We start from the raw sequence: 14,681 nt of genomic DNA on the forward strand, positions 1-14,681 counted from the left end.
GTAGGTCGATTGACGGAATAGTGGCTGTTGATACCAACATGACAGTTCCCAGTTATTACGCTCTCTCTTAAGCTAGATGTTTTTTTATTAATTTATTGAGTATACCAAAATACTCATTTCTTGGTCGGTTCTGGCGCCGAAAAGTCCCAAATGTTACTACTGCTGTTCTAAAGTTGTTCCGCTTTTGTGCTTCTTTTGCCTGTACGTCTATTTCCTCTAGAGCTATTTTGAAGTTCACGTAGGCATCAGGGTAATCTTTTTATCGGATTCGAGTCGAAGATGCTGTAGATGCGTTTCGTTGATTTGGAGTCATTCAGTCTTATGTTATTGTGATATTTTAGACCCAATATAGCTTGCAATATCTTCCTCTATTTTCATTCTAAGAGGATAAGTCCCTCAGGTGCTCAGTCACAATAATTCAGACTTCAAATATGATTAATTTTGCTATTATTGATCCGAGATTCCAGCACTCTTTCCACATAGATCTCGTACGCAGTTGTAGACTTTGTTGAGATGTAAACGATAAATAGTATGAATACTATTGATTCTATAATCGGTTTGGTTCACAGGTTTAATGATATTGTTGTTTATGTATGTCCCTTTACTGGACGTCTACGTTTGATATTTCAGACGCCTACGTTTCAGTCCTTCCCTGTACGCCTAGCCAAGATCGCCTGCATTTAAGTCGGATGAGGCAGAATTTTGTAGCCCCTCCTCCGGCCCTCATCCCAGACAGCCAGTCATCTTCACTCATGCTCAGATCACAGGTACGTCCACATCACCGCATTAACTGCGAAAAAAGTTTGTGCTACGACGCCAACGCACCCGTTCTTGCGACCCAATGCTTCCGCCATCCACGTCGGCTACCCCACGTCTGGAGTCGCATTGCCCGTCCTCCTGCCTATCTCGCTACGACGAAAGAGGGCGTATGGCTGTTCTACTTACCTTCCCTGGCTGACATCTACACATATCTTTTCAACAGAAAATGTTCTAATAATCTGTATCTTTTCTGACATACACGTGATATACAGATCTTCATTGACTCCATTTACTTTACGTTTTAGTTTAGTTAATTTCTTTCCATTTTAATTTGCCGAGTGAATCAAAAGTAACACTTAGTGGGTGTAATGTACACATCCAAAAAAGAGTAAAACGTTAAACAAAGTTCTGTTTGAAATTGCTTTATTTCCGAGTTGTGCTGCATTACGTCATTTGTGATAGGCATCACATCCTGGGCCAGTACAGGCTTCTGGTGTATCGCGTTCGTCAGCATGTCGACTGATGTTGCTTAGTACACCACTCTGTACTGTTTGGTTCCTTATGGCACGTATTGACTACGGTGTTATCTGTTGTAATCTATCGTGCTGTTGTGCTATAGCAGAACCAGAGGTACTACGTAAATTCATTCTGTCGGTAGTTTATAGACTGCAGTCGTTGTGTACGGTACTCAGACGGTGAATATGCTGACATGCACTTCCTTCGCGGCGCAACAGAAGGCAGTGTACAAGTACCAAGACGACGATACATGGAAACCTTTCCAAACAGAAGAGTACCAAACAATCAGACTTTGACTGGCGTGGACAGGCGTTTAAGGGAATATAGCATTCATGTTGCTCCACTGTTATGTCAACCTAATTTGAATGGAGTGGGTTCTGTAATTCGTAGATGAAGATCCAACCATATGCACCCACTCCGCTGTAGGGGTTTCACAATCAACTGCATGGCGCCTGCTTTGGAGACAGCGATTCCACCCATTTCACCTGAAGAAGGCACAGGAGCCTGTTTACCCGTGTGGCTATCGTGAAAGCTTTTAACGTGTACGTGATGGCGCATGTCAACCCTCGCATAACTACAATACTAGGATATCAACATACTTTTGCAGTGACCATTTGATGTGGTATAATAGACAATTAGTTACTCTGCGCACATGTTCTTCTACAGAGCCTGAGAGGCAGAGTGTATCGACCGTTTCTGGAACATGAACTGGTTCGTCTGCTTCATAATGTCCCACTCGATACACAAAACAACTTATGGTTTATGCAAGACGGTTCCGCTGCGCATTTCCGTCGGGAGGCAGGAGAGTATCTCACTATTGTTTATCCAAATAAGCGGATAGGTTATGCTGGACAAATTGCTTGGCCAGCCAGATCTCCGGATCTTAAATACTTGGGCTTCTGTCTTTGGGATCGTCTCAAGGAGCTAACGTATAGTGTTGCAATGAGGAAGTAGCGTAGCTACAACAGCAAATTGAAAATGGCTGTGCAACTGTGCACAGTGAGGTGAACGGAGCCTGCTACATTACGAGACCAGTAACACGTCGAACACGTCGCGTTCTTCGTCTGTGTGGACATCCTTTTGAACACATTCTGCGGCAAATGCGGATCCTTCCGCGTTGTTGTTTCCGCAAAGAATTTATTTAGTGTTTGTATTGCACTTTTCCCTACTCTACTACATAACTCTGAAATAAAGTAATTTCAGACAAAACTTTACTTAACATTTTAATCTCATTTTGATGCATATATTAGGCCGACCACTGTGGACGAGCGGTTCTAGGCTCTTCAGTCTGGCATGGATGTGTGTGATGTCCTTAGGTTAGTTAGGTTTAAGTAGTTCCAAGTTCTAGGGGACTGATGAGCTCAGATGTTAAGTCCCATAGTGCTCAGAGCCATTTGAACCATTTTTTATGTATACATTACGTCAATAGTTACTTTTGAATCACCCTGTGTAAGGCATTTTTATTTCAAAAGTTCAAATCGGTCTTCTCACTGTCTCCACCAACCAGCAGGTTCCCTGAAACATTTCCTTATTTGGTCATCCTACAGACGACACTGCACCGTGCCACAACAATGCGCAGCATTTCGCCGTCGAAGATTAATCAGCAAAACATTACGCGTCCCGGCAAGATTATCGGGTGTTTTGATTTTAATACATGACGGGAGCGTATATTCGCCTCGACTAATTTATTTGTGCCGATTTTTTATTATCGATATCCATAACTTGCTTATCAACATTTATCAGTCAATCTGAAGATGCCTTGAATTGGTCGAAACGCGCGACATTGATGAATAAATAAACATTATTTTCAACGTCACAACCAAGACTGTTTTCTTCTCCTCATGATCCAAAACTGTTCCTCAGAATTTTTGTTTCGTACTTGAACTGGTGATCTAGGTTAATAATGTAAACTGGGTGAACACTAACTCCGTCGACAATGTTTCTTGTGTTCGTCAGGAATATTACCTAAGGGGTAATCAAAATTTTTCCGTTAAAGACTTTGCTTCAGCGTATATGCAACGCTGGTATATAAGCACCGACAGGTAGGCAAGGAGGTAGTGTGGCCTTTTAACGTAAACTTTTTGCTCGCCCCTTATACTTTAGTATGAAGTGCTCTCCGATGCATAGTTATAGAATTTCATAACTTCGTCTGAGTTTTTACCCTCACTTACCTTGTTAATATATTGTGCTGAACATGCTGCACGACTTTATAAATGTCGACGGAATGCGCCGTGTGTCCAACCTAGAAATTAACTTATTTGATTCACTCACAGAACTTGTTGATAACGGTAATGATCCCTTTATTCTTAGCCATCAACTGAGTTCGAGTTTACGATGTGTAGAAATGCAAATATTGTCAACAACTTGAGAGTTTACTGACACGAAAATTATAACTTCTTATTCTTATTCTTCTTGCTGTAAGTGTTAGGCATTTGCATGTTACGTCCTCTTACTGTATGTGATTAGCTTCAGTTTATTTCTCCGCCTCTTTCCTAATCTGCCTATTGATGTCTTCCCTATGGCCAATAATTCGTTATTGTTTTGGGCATTCTATTTTCATTCATTTTTGTGACGTGGTCTCTGCATTGTATCTATAGCCCTTGTTCTGTTCAGTTATGGTTGTAAGTGCTAAGTCTTCTCTAATTATTGTATCCCTTATCATATCTGATACTACCCTTCTCAAAAACCATGTTTCCGCAGCTTCTATTTCCGATAATTTCTAGCTGCTATTGGCTAGGTCTCAATGTCGAAAAGTATAGACGCGACTGGTACTATTTTGTAGGACTTTATTAAGGTTCATTTCCTCACCTTGTTATTCAGAGTTTTGTATATGATCCCTTTAATGTAACTGAACCTTTCATTTCTTTCGGTGTGCCTTTATCATTTGCGAAGGAATTGTAATTCATAGTAATATAGTATTTCCAGCGACATTGTTAGACTTCTAAAGCAATGAATGTATCGAAAAAATAGTTCAGTTGTCTCCAACTTTGTAGAAGTATGAATGTGTGCGATGTGAATTACATGTGTGTCTGATTATCAGGGCACAAATAGTTGTCTGATACGTTTAAGTGCTTTTCTTAGTTTCTTCACGTGTGGATCCACAGCTTAACGTAATTCCTGCATGATGGAACCATTTCAACTATTCACCGTAGGCTATCACATTCTTCATACAAGATGACCTTAACTGCATCGTGTATTACCTTATATTACTGGATAGTTCCGTCATGTGGCCATTTTCGAATGCAGTTGTTTCCGTTCTAAGTTTGTTGTATTTAAAAACTATTTACAACTTTAAGGACGTAGCGCTAAATAGTATTTAAATCTGACGCACTTATCACCCACACAACTGCATTCGAAAATGACTGCAGGTAACGTAAGATAATAAAAATGGTTCAAATGGCTCTGAGCACTATGGGACTTAACATCTGAGGTCATCAGTCCCCTAGAACTTAGAACTACTTAAACCTAACTAACCTAAGGACATCACACACATCCATGCCCGAAGCAGGATTCGAACCTGCGATCGTAGCGGACGCGCTGTTCCAGCCTGAAGCGCCTATAACCGCTCGGCCACACTGGCTGGCGTAAGATAATACACGACGCAATGAAGGTCATCCCGTATAAAGATTATGACAGGTTACGGTGAATATTTAAAATGGTTTTGTCATTTAGGACCTATTCTTAGAGATAGAATAAATTTCAATGTTTTTTTTTTTTATTTTAACATCACTTTTAGTATCAGAATCAAGAACTTCACTTATGACTCATCAGTCATGAAGAAAAGAAATAATAAATACATTTATACTGAAACTTTCCTGGCAGATTAAAACAGTGTGCCAGACCGAGACTCGAACTCGGGACCTTTGCCTTTCGCGGGCTAGCGCTCTACCATCTTTTTTTTGCATTTTTGTTCGTTGTTGATCGTTGGGTTTGATCATTGCGGATGTCACATGACATCCGTTTAAGTTCGTTTGTTGATCTTTCCACTCAGTTATTTTATTACAGAGGCCATCCAGCTCTCTGACCGAACACGCTGAGCTACCGTGCTGGCGCCATCTGAGCTACCCAAGCACGACTCACGCGCCGTCCTGACAGCTTTACTTCCGCCAGTGCCTCGTTTCCTACTTTTCTAACTTCGTGAGTCGTGCTTGGGTAGCTCAGATGGTAGAGCACTTGCCCGCGAAAGGCAAAGGTCCCGACTTCGAGTCTCGGTCCGGCACAATGTTTTAATCTGCCAGGAAAGTTTCATATCAGCGCACACCCCGCTGCAGAGTGAAAATCTCATTCTGGGAACATTTATACTGCACAGACTCTGAACTAGACCACAAAGAACCTTCACATAATGGACATTTCTGTTGGAGAAGGAATAAAAATCTTACGCAAAAGATAGTAGTCGAGTGACCGCCGTCGTCTTCCGCAGGTTGGACTACGTGCGCGACGCGATCGTGTCGCTGGTGCGCGTGATGCACGACACGGGGGACAAGCTGGAGCGGCACGAGTACCGCGAGCGGCAGCTGGGCGAGCAGCTCAAGAAGTCGCTGGCCAACCTGGGCAAGCGCGCCGTCTCCACCGACGCGGCGCTCGACTCGCTCGCCTCAGCCATCGCCATCCTGGACGACCGCATGCGCAGGTCGGAGCAGGAGGACAGGCTGGTGAGCACCACTCTGTGTGTGTGTGTGTGTGTGTGTGTGTGTGTGTGTGTGTGTGTCGCGTGCACGCGCACGTGTGGGTATTACACAGCGGTTCTGCCAGCCTTCATACGGCCCTGGTGACAGGAAGCGACACACGAAGATTCTCGCGCACTTGCGGTGAGTAAGAGCAGAGCATGTGTTACCCGTAGCACGTCAAAAATTCTGTGAGACGTTCATTCGACTCGTCCTGAGACACGCCGTAGTGTCGGACGAAATCTCGAGATTGCTGGTGGTCATAATATAAGCCCTCCTAGCCACGTGCGGTAATTATGCAACATATTACACACACGGTTAACAAGAGAACGTTTGTAGGCGGGCGGTATCAATTCTCAGCACTTCTGCCTCCCTCTTACTTACTCACTGGTCATACCGGACTCGAGAGTCCATTACCGCAGCAACGTATTTTCGCCATCTGTCCCTCTCTTGGGCTATTTCCTTCCATTCACCTTGAATACCTAGGCTCCTCAAATCAGCCTTCACATTGTCCTCCCATCTACGCCTCGGTTTCCCCACAGGACGTTTTCCTTCTAGGTGCCCTACTAGTACTCTGCGCGCTGCTCTGCCCTCATCCATTCGAGAGCTACGTGACCCGCCCATCGCAGCCTACGTGATTTAATAATACTGATTAAGTCAGGGCTTGAATAGCGTTCGTGAACCTCTTCGTTGTGCAGTTTTCGCCACTCTCTGCTAATGTCATCCCTTTTTGCTCCGAAAATTTTCCTCAAAATTTTGCCTCCCTCACACTGTCTTTTTAAGGGCGACCTGCCCCGCTTTCGCCCACAAATCAGGGTTAAAATAAACTCACTAAACAAGATACTGGTCACTTCCTCAAAAGAGCACACTGGTCGCTTTGGAACGCTGCAGATGGTGTAGACCTGGTACCAGGCGGTCTTGTGACCCTCAGTCGCTGACACAAGGAATGGCAGGCAAGTGGTGCAAAGTATAGAATCAACACAGTAGAATGGGCCGAAGCGGAGACGTGGCAAAATGGTGGAAAGGAGCGATGGTTTTAGGACGTGCCTATTACGAAACTGTGGATGAAGTTGTCTGATTTGGTGGGTATCAGCAGGGAGGATCCTACGTTGTAAGAGGTCCATGGTTAAGGAATTTGTTGCTAGTGCACTCGAGCAGATGTAATTTCGATGGATTGCTCATGAGCTGCCTGCGATATGTGAGGTATAAGAGAATCTCAGACCAGAGAGCAGTGTTGTCAGCAGCAGGAGTATGTTGTTGCTAGCGATCAGTCTGGTGTATCGTGTTGGCTGGGCCAGTCGTGGGGAGCGATGGCTGAGCCTGAGCGTTGTAGTATAAGGTAAAAGCAGCCTCGCGCATAGGTACTATTGTTATGTCAAGCCCCATGTAAATGTTTTTAAAAAATCTCTTAATAATAATCTTTCTTATAAAAAATAAACTTTTGATAATCATTCATCTCAATTTAAAGAACTTACTAATTTCTCTAATCCATGGTCATCCCGATTATTGTAAAGAAAAATCAGTTGTTTCTTTTTATACATGACAGATCTATCGGCCAGCATTGCACAGGGCTGTGCCAGAAAAATTTCTTATAGGAGCAGATACATACGCGTTATCTGGCGACCTTATTGAGGTAAGAATTTCAATCTATTCAGTATGATCTTTCAGGGCCATGACGCAGCACTGCTGACGTCCAGAATTTACCAGTTTAAGTTCACAGTCAATTATTGAAAGGTTATAAGTGAGTCACAATTTTAATGAGAAATTAGTCGCATTGTATTATTGGTAGGTTACGGAATTTTTTTGTTGGGAGGTTACAACGTGTCCACAAGAAATGATGTACCAGTCGCTCCCAGCTAACAGGGCGTAACAACAGTGGCTGAAAGAAGATGCATTGTCAATGCCACTCTCTTCCAATCCCGACATGAATTGTTATTTCCAGTGAATGTAAGTGCACGCCAACCAGTTTCCGAGCGAATACTGCGAAGAGAACGGCACACAGGGGGGAGTCTCGTAACTGGCAATAGACCACTGCTCACAGGGGTTCATAGCGCTGCACGTCTTCAGCCGGTCGAACAAAACGGAAACTGGGCAGCAGCTGTGGTCTGAACCGATTAATCTCCAGTTTGTTTCTTTTCAAATGATCCAAGGTGCGGTTGCACCGATGGCCGGATAACGCATTGGAATTGCAGTATTTGGAGGATACAGGTCATGCCATTAGTGGTTCTGTGATGTGTAGGCGGTGCTTTTCGTACCATGACTTAGACACATTCGTTCAACTTACCATGGACTGTAACCAGGATGGGCCGCGCGGAGTGGCAGCGCGGCCTGAGGCGCCAAGTTCGGATTGCGGGGCCCTTCCCGCCGGAGGTTCGAGTCCTCCCTCAGGCACGGGTGTGTGTATTGTTCTTACCATAAGTTAGTTTAAGTAGTGTGTAAGTCTAGCGACCGATGACCTCAGCAGTTTGGTCCCTTAGGAATTCACAAACATTTGAACATTTTGGAACCAGGATGTTTATTTCAACGTGCTCGGTCAACAAGTTTTGCCCTTTCTTCTAAAGTTTTGTGGTGAATGCGCCGTGGACACTCCCGCTTGTCAAGATGACAACAGCCGTGTTCACAGGGCTGCTTGTATAGGTTCCTGGTTTGACGAACACTCAGACACCATATCGCGTCTCACCTGACACCCTAAATCGATCGGTCATAATCCCATTGAAAATGTTTAGATCTACTCGGAGTAGTGGGTGAAACGTAGCAGTCAATATCCCCGCAGTTTGGTAATTCCACAGGGTGTAATCATCAGTGAGTGACTTCAACTAGATACTCAAACACGAAGAAACTTGTGCATTCACTTCTGCACCGAATTGAGGACGTCACCAACAGTAGACACTGTGCTACACGGTGAAGCGTAATCCCTCCTTGAATGTAAACAACGTTTTGTCCGATATATGTATACTCGCATGTTTTGTATGAGTGGGAGAGTGAGAGAGACGGCTGTTGGCGTGTTCCAGCGCGAGGAGCGGCAGGCTGAGCAGCTGCGGCGGCTGCAGGCGGGCCTGGAGCGTCTGGAGTCGTGGCAGAAGGTGGCGGAGGAGGCGCTGCGCTCTCAGAACAAGGTGCAGGCCTCTTCCGAGGAGGACGGCCCGGCCGCCGCCAAAGCCGCGGAGGCCGCCGCGCGGCTCGCGCAGTCCGTCGACCGTCTCGAGGCCCGCATCGCCATGGTAACTCTCCATTCTTACTGCACGCCTTATTGTTTTCTTCTTTTGTGCTTCCAGTTTTGCCTCTCCTCAAGGCAGACGTACTTTCTGAACGAATATATCCTGACACCAGTTAGTGAGCAAGCAATAAAGGAAACAAAAGAAAAGTTCGGAAAAGGTATTAAAATCCATGGAGAAGAAATAAAAACTTTGAGGTTCGCCGATGACATTGTAATTCTGTCAGAGACAGCAAAGGACTTGGAAGAGCAGTTGAACGGAATGGATAGTGTCTTGAAAGGATGGTATAAGATGAACATCAACAAAAGCAAAACGAGGATAATGGAATGTAGTCGAATTAAGTCGGGTGATGCTGAGGGAATTAGGTTAGGAAATGAGACACTTAAAGTATAAAGGAGTTTTGCTATTTGGGGAGCAAAATAACTGATGATGGTCGAAGTAGAGAAGATGTAAAATGTAGACTGGCAATGGCAAGGAAAGCGTTTCTGAAGAAGACAAATTTGTTAACATCGAGTATAGATTTAAATGTCAGGAAGTCGTTTCTGAAAGTATTTGTATGGAGTGTAGCCATGTATGGAAGTGAAACGTGGACGATAAATAGTTTGGACAAGAAGAGAATAGAAGCTTTCGAAATGTGGTGCTACAGAAGAATGCTGAAGATTAGATAGGTAGATCACATAACTAATGAGGAGGTATTGAATAGAATTGGGGAGAAGAGGAGCTTGTGGCACAACTTGACTAGAAGAAGGGATCGGTTGGTGGTAAATGTTCTGAGACATCGAGGGATCACCAATTTAGTATTGGAGGGCAGCGTGGAGGGTAAAAATCGTAGAGGGAGACCAAGAGATGAATACACTAAGCAGATTCAGAAGGATGTAGGCTGCAGTAGGTACTGGGAGATGAAGAAGCTTGCACAGGATAGAGTAGCATGGAGAGCTGCATCAAACCAGTCTCAGGACTGAAGACGACAACAACAACACCAGTTAGTGCACATTTACATGGCGTGTGTCGACCCTTCATTTTTATGAGAGGGACACTTTCAGAGTGGTATCTGAAAGTCTGCCGAGGAATAAATACAGCCCATCCTTCCTCAAGAGCTGAAACCAGAGGAGACAGTGATGTCGGATGCTAGGATCTGGAGAGGAGTCGCCGTTCCAACTCGTCTCAAAGGCTGTCCATTGGATGTAGGTCGGGACTCTGAAAAGGTGAGTCAATTTCAGGAATGTTATTGACCACAAACCGTTGCCTCAAAGATGCTACTTTATGACAGGGTGCATTGTTATGCTCACTCAAACGATCGTAGTATACAATGCTGTAAAATGCTTTGCATCCCGCCTGGAAGGCGGCGCGTGAGCCTGCTCCTGTAAAGTGAAGGGTAGGCCGAATGTAGGAAGTGATTAGGAGCAGGAAAAGGCGAAATGCTTCGGTACTGCATTTAAAAGTGGTTTTACTATTTTAATTAACTTTGGCTGATAGATGAGCACGTAGGTGCGAGGCCGTACATCAAGTTACAAAGACAAAGTCTGTAGTGGCTTGCCCACTATGAAATAGAAAACAATGTTGCTTGGTCGTCTGCTCGGCATCAAATGGGCTGAATCCGGAGCAGCGTTCGTAGAGCTGCACAGCACCGGCTAGAGGGCACTGTCGCCGGTGTCGGTGTCGTAGTGCCAATCTAGCAGAGCGCACCTATGTTGTGGCATCGTAGCTATCGATACCACAAACGTGTTCACATGCTTCCGCATTTAGCGTTTTTTTGACCGTAATAAGGGGACCAAACCCCAACCACGAAAACATACTCTCATACTGTAACATCACCTCCTTTGGATTCACTGTTGGCACTACACATGATGACGGGTAACGTCCTCCAGTCGTTCGCCAAACCTGAACCCTTCCATCGGATTGCTACAGGGTGTAGCGTGATTCATCACTCCAGATCACTCGTCTCTATCATCCACAATCCAGTGGCGTTGTTATTGGCGCCACCATATGCGTGGCTTAGCATTGACTACGAAAATGTGTGGCTTACTGTCCCACTATTGTACCCCCTTTTTTTTAACGCCTTGTGGGCAGTCATTGTACTGGCTGGAATACTGGCAGCACTTTGAAATTCTCTGGTGGTTCCTCCCGCTGATTTCATGCGATTTTTATAAACACCTGCTGCAGTGCTCGACGATCCCTGTCCGTCAGTACATGACGGGTCTGCGCGTTCTTAGTTTAAGTGTGGCTGTTCCACAATTTTTCCGTTTCACAGTCACATCAACAACAGTCGATTGAGCAGTTGTATACGGGTTGAAGTGTCCGTGATGGATTTGTCACTCAGCTGAAATTCAAGAACTATTCCACATTCGTACTTATTGAGGTCTCCTGGCCGAGCTATTCTGCTGTTAATACATCTCTGCTGACGATAAAGTACTCCCCACCTCATTTTGTATGGTGGATCCGCATCTCGTGAGCTCTAGTGGTTAGTTCTGCATCACATAGGGGTGTGCGGTTACTTTTGATCAAATAGTTTACCATCATAAACAATCATTTTCAGCTGAGTAGTCACTTCTTAAACTACACTGGGTTGCTGAAAAGCAGAATAGTGTCAGTATTATGACAGTACACATCTATTCAACATTCTCCCCACGCCAGGTTGATACACTTCAACATTGATGTTGCAGTTTTTCTAGTCCATCTGTCAAGAAATCGTCTGACAGATGCTCCAACAAGCTCGCTGCAACATGTTCGATGTCTTCGTTACCATCAAAATGGTGAACATTTATACACACATAAAAAAGTTTTGCATCACCCCGCTTCCCAGAACTCCTGAAGATAGACGTTGACTGGATATTCTGTCATAGACACAATCCCTTTCACTGTTCAGAGATGTCACTAAACCCACCGAAAGATATAAACAACCATGCATGAGTAGCGCCTATTAGACGGAGAGGGTCCAACACTCGATCAATTCCAGTCACTCCACCAGGAAGGAGGTTGTGTTGTCTGTAGTTCAACCAAGCCTAGACGGTCAGTACCACGGTTCAATCGCGTCCACATTGTTACCTTGTGCCAGGAAGGGCTCTCAACAAGGGAAGAGTCCATGCGTCTCGGAATGAACCAAAGCGATGTTGTTCGGACATGGAGGAGATACAGAGAGAAAGGAACTGTCAATGACATGCCTCGCTCAGGCCGCCCAAGGGCTTCTACTGCAGTGGATGACCGCTACCTACGGATTATGGCTCGGAGGAATCCTGACAGCAACGCCAACGTGTTGAATAATGCTTTTCGTGCAGCCACAGGACGTCGTGTTACGACTCAAACTGTGTGCAATAGGCTGCGTGATGCGCAACTTCACTCCCGACGTCCATGGCGAGGTCCATCTTCGCAACCACGACATCACGCAGTGCGGTACAGATGAGCCTTACAGTATTCCGAATGGACCGCTCAGGAATGGCGTCATGTTCTCTTCACCGATGAGTGTCGCATATGCCTTCAACCAGACAATCGTCGGCGACGTGTTTGGAGGCAACCCGGCCGTGCTGAACGCCTTACACACACTGTCCAGCGAGTGCAGCAAGGTGGACGTTCTCTGCTGTTTTGAAGTGGCATTATGTGGGGCCAAGGTACGTCGCTGGTAGTCATGGAAGGCGCCGTAAAGGCTGTACGATACGTGAATGTCATCCTCCGACCGATAGTGCAACCATATCGACAGCATATTGGCGAGGCATTCGTCTTCTTGGACGACAATTCGCGCCCCCATCGTGCACATCTTGCGAATGACTTCTTTCAGGATAACGACGTCGCTCGACTAGAGTGGCGAGCATGGACCCTATCGAACATGCCTGGGATAGATTGAAAAGGACTGTTTATGAACGACGTGACCCACCAACCACTCTGAGGGATCTACGGCGAATCAACGCTGAGGAGTGGGACAATCTGGACTAACAGTGCCTTGATGAACTTGTGGATAGTATGCCACGATGAATGTAGGCATGCATCAATGTAAGAGGACGTGTTACTGGGTATTAGAGGTACCGTGTTTACAGCAATCTGGACCACTACCTCTGAATGTCTCCCTGTATGATGGTATGTGTGTAGTGAACTCGAGTTGATGTCTAGGAGACCAAACTCGCGTGATGTGAATCCTATGGGACCCATCTGCGTCGCTATCGGGCGCCATCACCGCGTACGAAAATCAGCGTCCCGTTATTTACGCGATTTACATGACCTGTGCGTAGACATCATATGCCACTTATCTACCAGCAAACAACAACCTGTCTGATCCCTGATAAGCATAATCAGTGAGGTATTTCGCCAAAAGACGGATAAACAGGCTATTAAACAGGTGGTCATAATGTTTTAGCTCATCGGTGTATGTCACTTTCGTTAGACTGCCAACCGTTGTCATACACCGCCAAACACATGGAAGATCAGACCTCACAAACAAACGAGGTGTGCCGCGATACTGACGTCGAATAAACATGGCATACACATCCAACGGGTACGCTGATATGTTGCTGATGCTCGGCGAGTGGCGACACGATGCCAATGAAGCAACCATGGCGTATGCCACGAGATATCCTGGCTGAAGAGCTCTCTCTGACAGCCATTACGTTCTTGCGTGCTCAACAAGTACTTCGAAAATAAGTAGTTTCAGTAGGCGTGGAAGTACGAGACGAAGACCAGCAAGAAGTGAAGAGATGAAGGAATTTGTTTTAGCTGCAGCACATAGCGATGCCCATGTCAGCTTACGAGACGTTTGCTGCAGTTACTGGTATCAGCCTTTCATCTGTGTGGCGTATAGTCAGGCTTACAGGTTTCAGGCGTACCACCTGTCACAGATACGGGAGCTCAATGGGAACGATTTCAATTGGAGAGTTACTTTCTGCGAGTGGGCCGTGCATAATTTCACTCTGCACGCCTTCTCCGAACCCACGTTAACAAATCATGGTCAGTGACCGTCATAATAATCTTTACTGGGTCACAGAAAATTCTATGTTGGTACGTCCTGTCGTTCGTCAATGGAGATAGTCCATTAATGTCTGTGTGAATCTTTGGAGATAAAATGGTCGGTCCATACTACTTCGCAGGTACACCGACCAGTAAGACGTATGGAGCTTTTATCGTCGAAAATTGAGGTCCTCTGGGAAGACGATTAGAGCGTTATGGTCTTGCGGAATGATTGTTATTGTCTCCCGATTTAACACAGTAGAATTATTTTTGTGGGGATGTCTAAAGAGTCGTGTTTATGTCAACCCAAAACCCTAGATGACTTCAGACAGGGCATCGAGGAAGCATGTCGCTCTGTGACACCGACGACGTCTGCAGATTATTTAGAAGGCGCATTGCGTTGTGCATCAGGAACATGGATACACATTTGAACACTTCAGTTACATTAACAATTCCGCCACCAGACTATTCATCTGCAAGCATCCAAGTATTATGCACAATATGTTGAATCCAACCCTAACATTTTGAGAGTTTCTAGCTTCCAAAGTGATTTGAACAATTTTTTAAGTACTGAACTGATTTGTACACAGCTACA

At 45.2% G+C, this 14,681-nt stretch overlaps 1 protein-coding gene across 2 annotated transcripts in view; it reads left to right on the forward strand.

The window, feature by feature from the left end:
* Nucleotides 1-14,681, forward strand: part of LOC126457513 (myosin heavy chain, fast skeletal muscle) — a 313,877-nt gene that overhangs the window by 254,862 nt on the left and 44,334 nt on the right. For both annotated transcript variants that reach the window (XM_050093850.1, XM_050093851.1), the window contains 2 exons: nt 5,696-5,927; nt 8,951-9,160. In XM_050093850.1, the coding sequence (XP_049949807.1) occupies nt 5,696-5,927; nt 8,951-9,160 (442 nt within the window). The remainder of the gene's footprint in view (nt 1-5,695; nt 5,928-8,950; nt 9,161-14,681) is intronic.

Source organism: Schistocerca serialis, chromosome 2 (assembly GCF_023864345.2).
Source record: "Schistocerca serialis cubense isolate TAMUIC-IGC-003099 chromosome 2, iqSchSeri2.2, whole genome shotgun sequence".
In the NCBI taxonomy this organism is placed as follows: Eukaryota; Metazoa; Arthropoda; class Insecta; order Orthoptera; family Acrididae; genus Schistocerca; species Schistocerca serialis.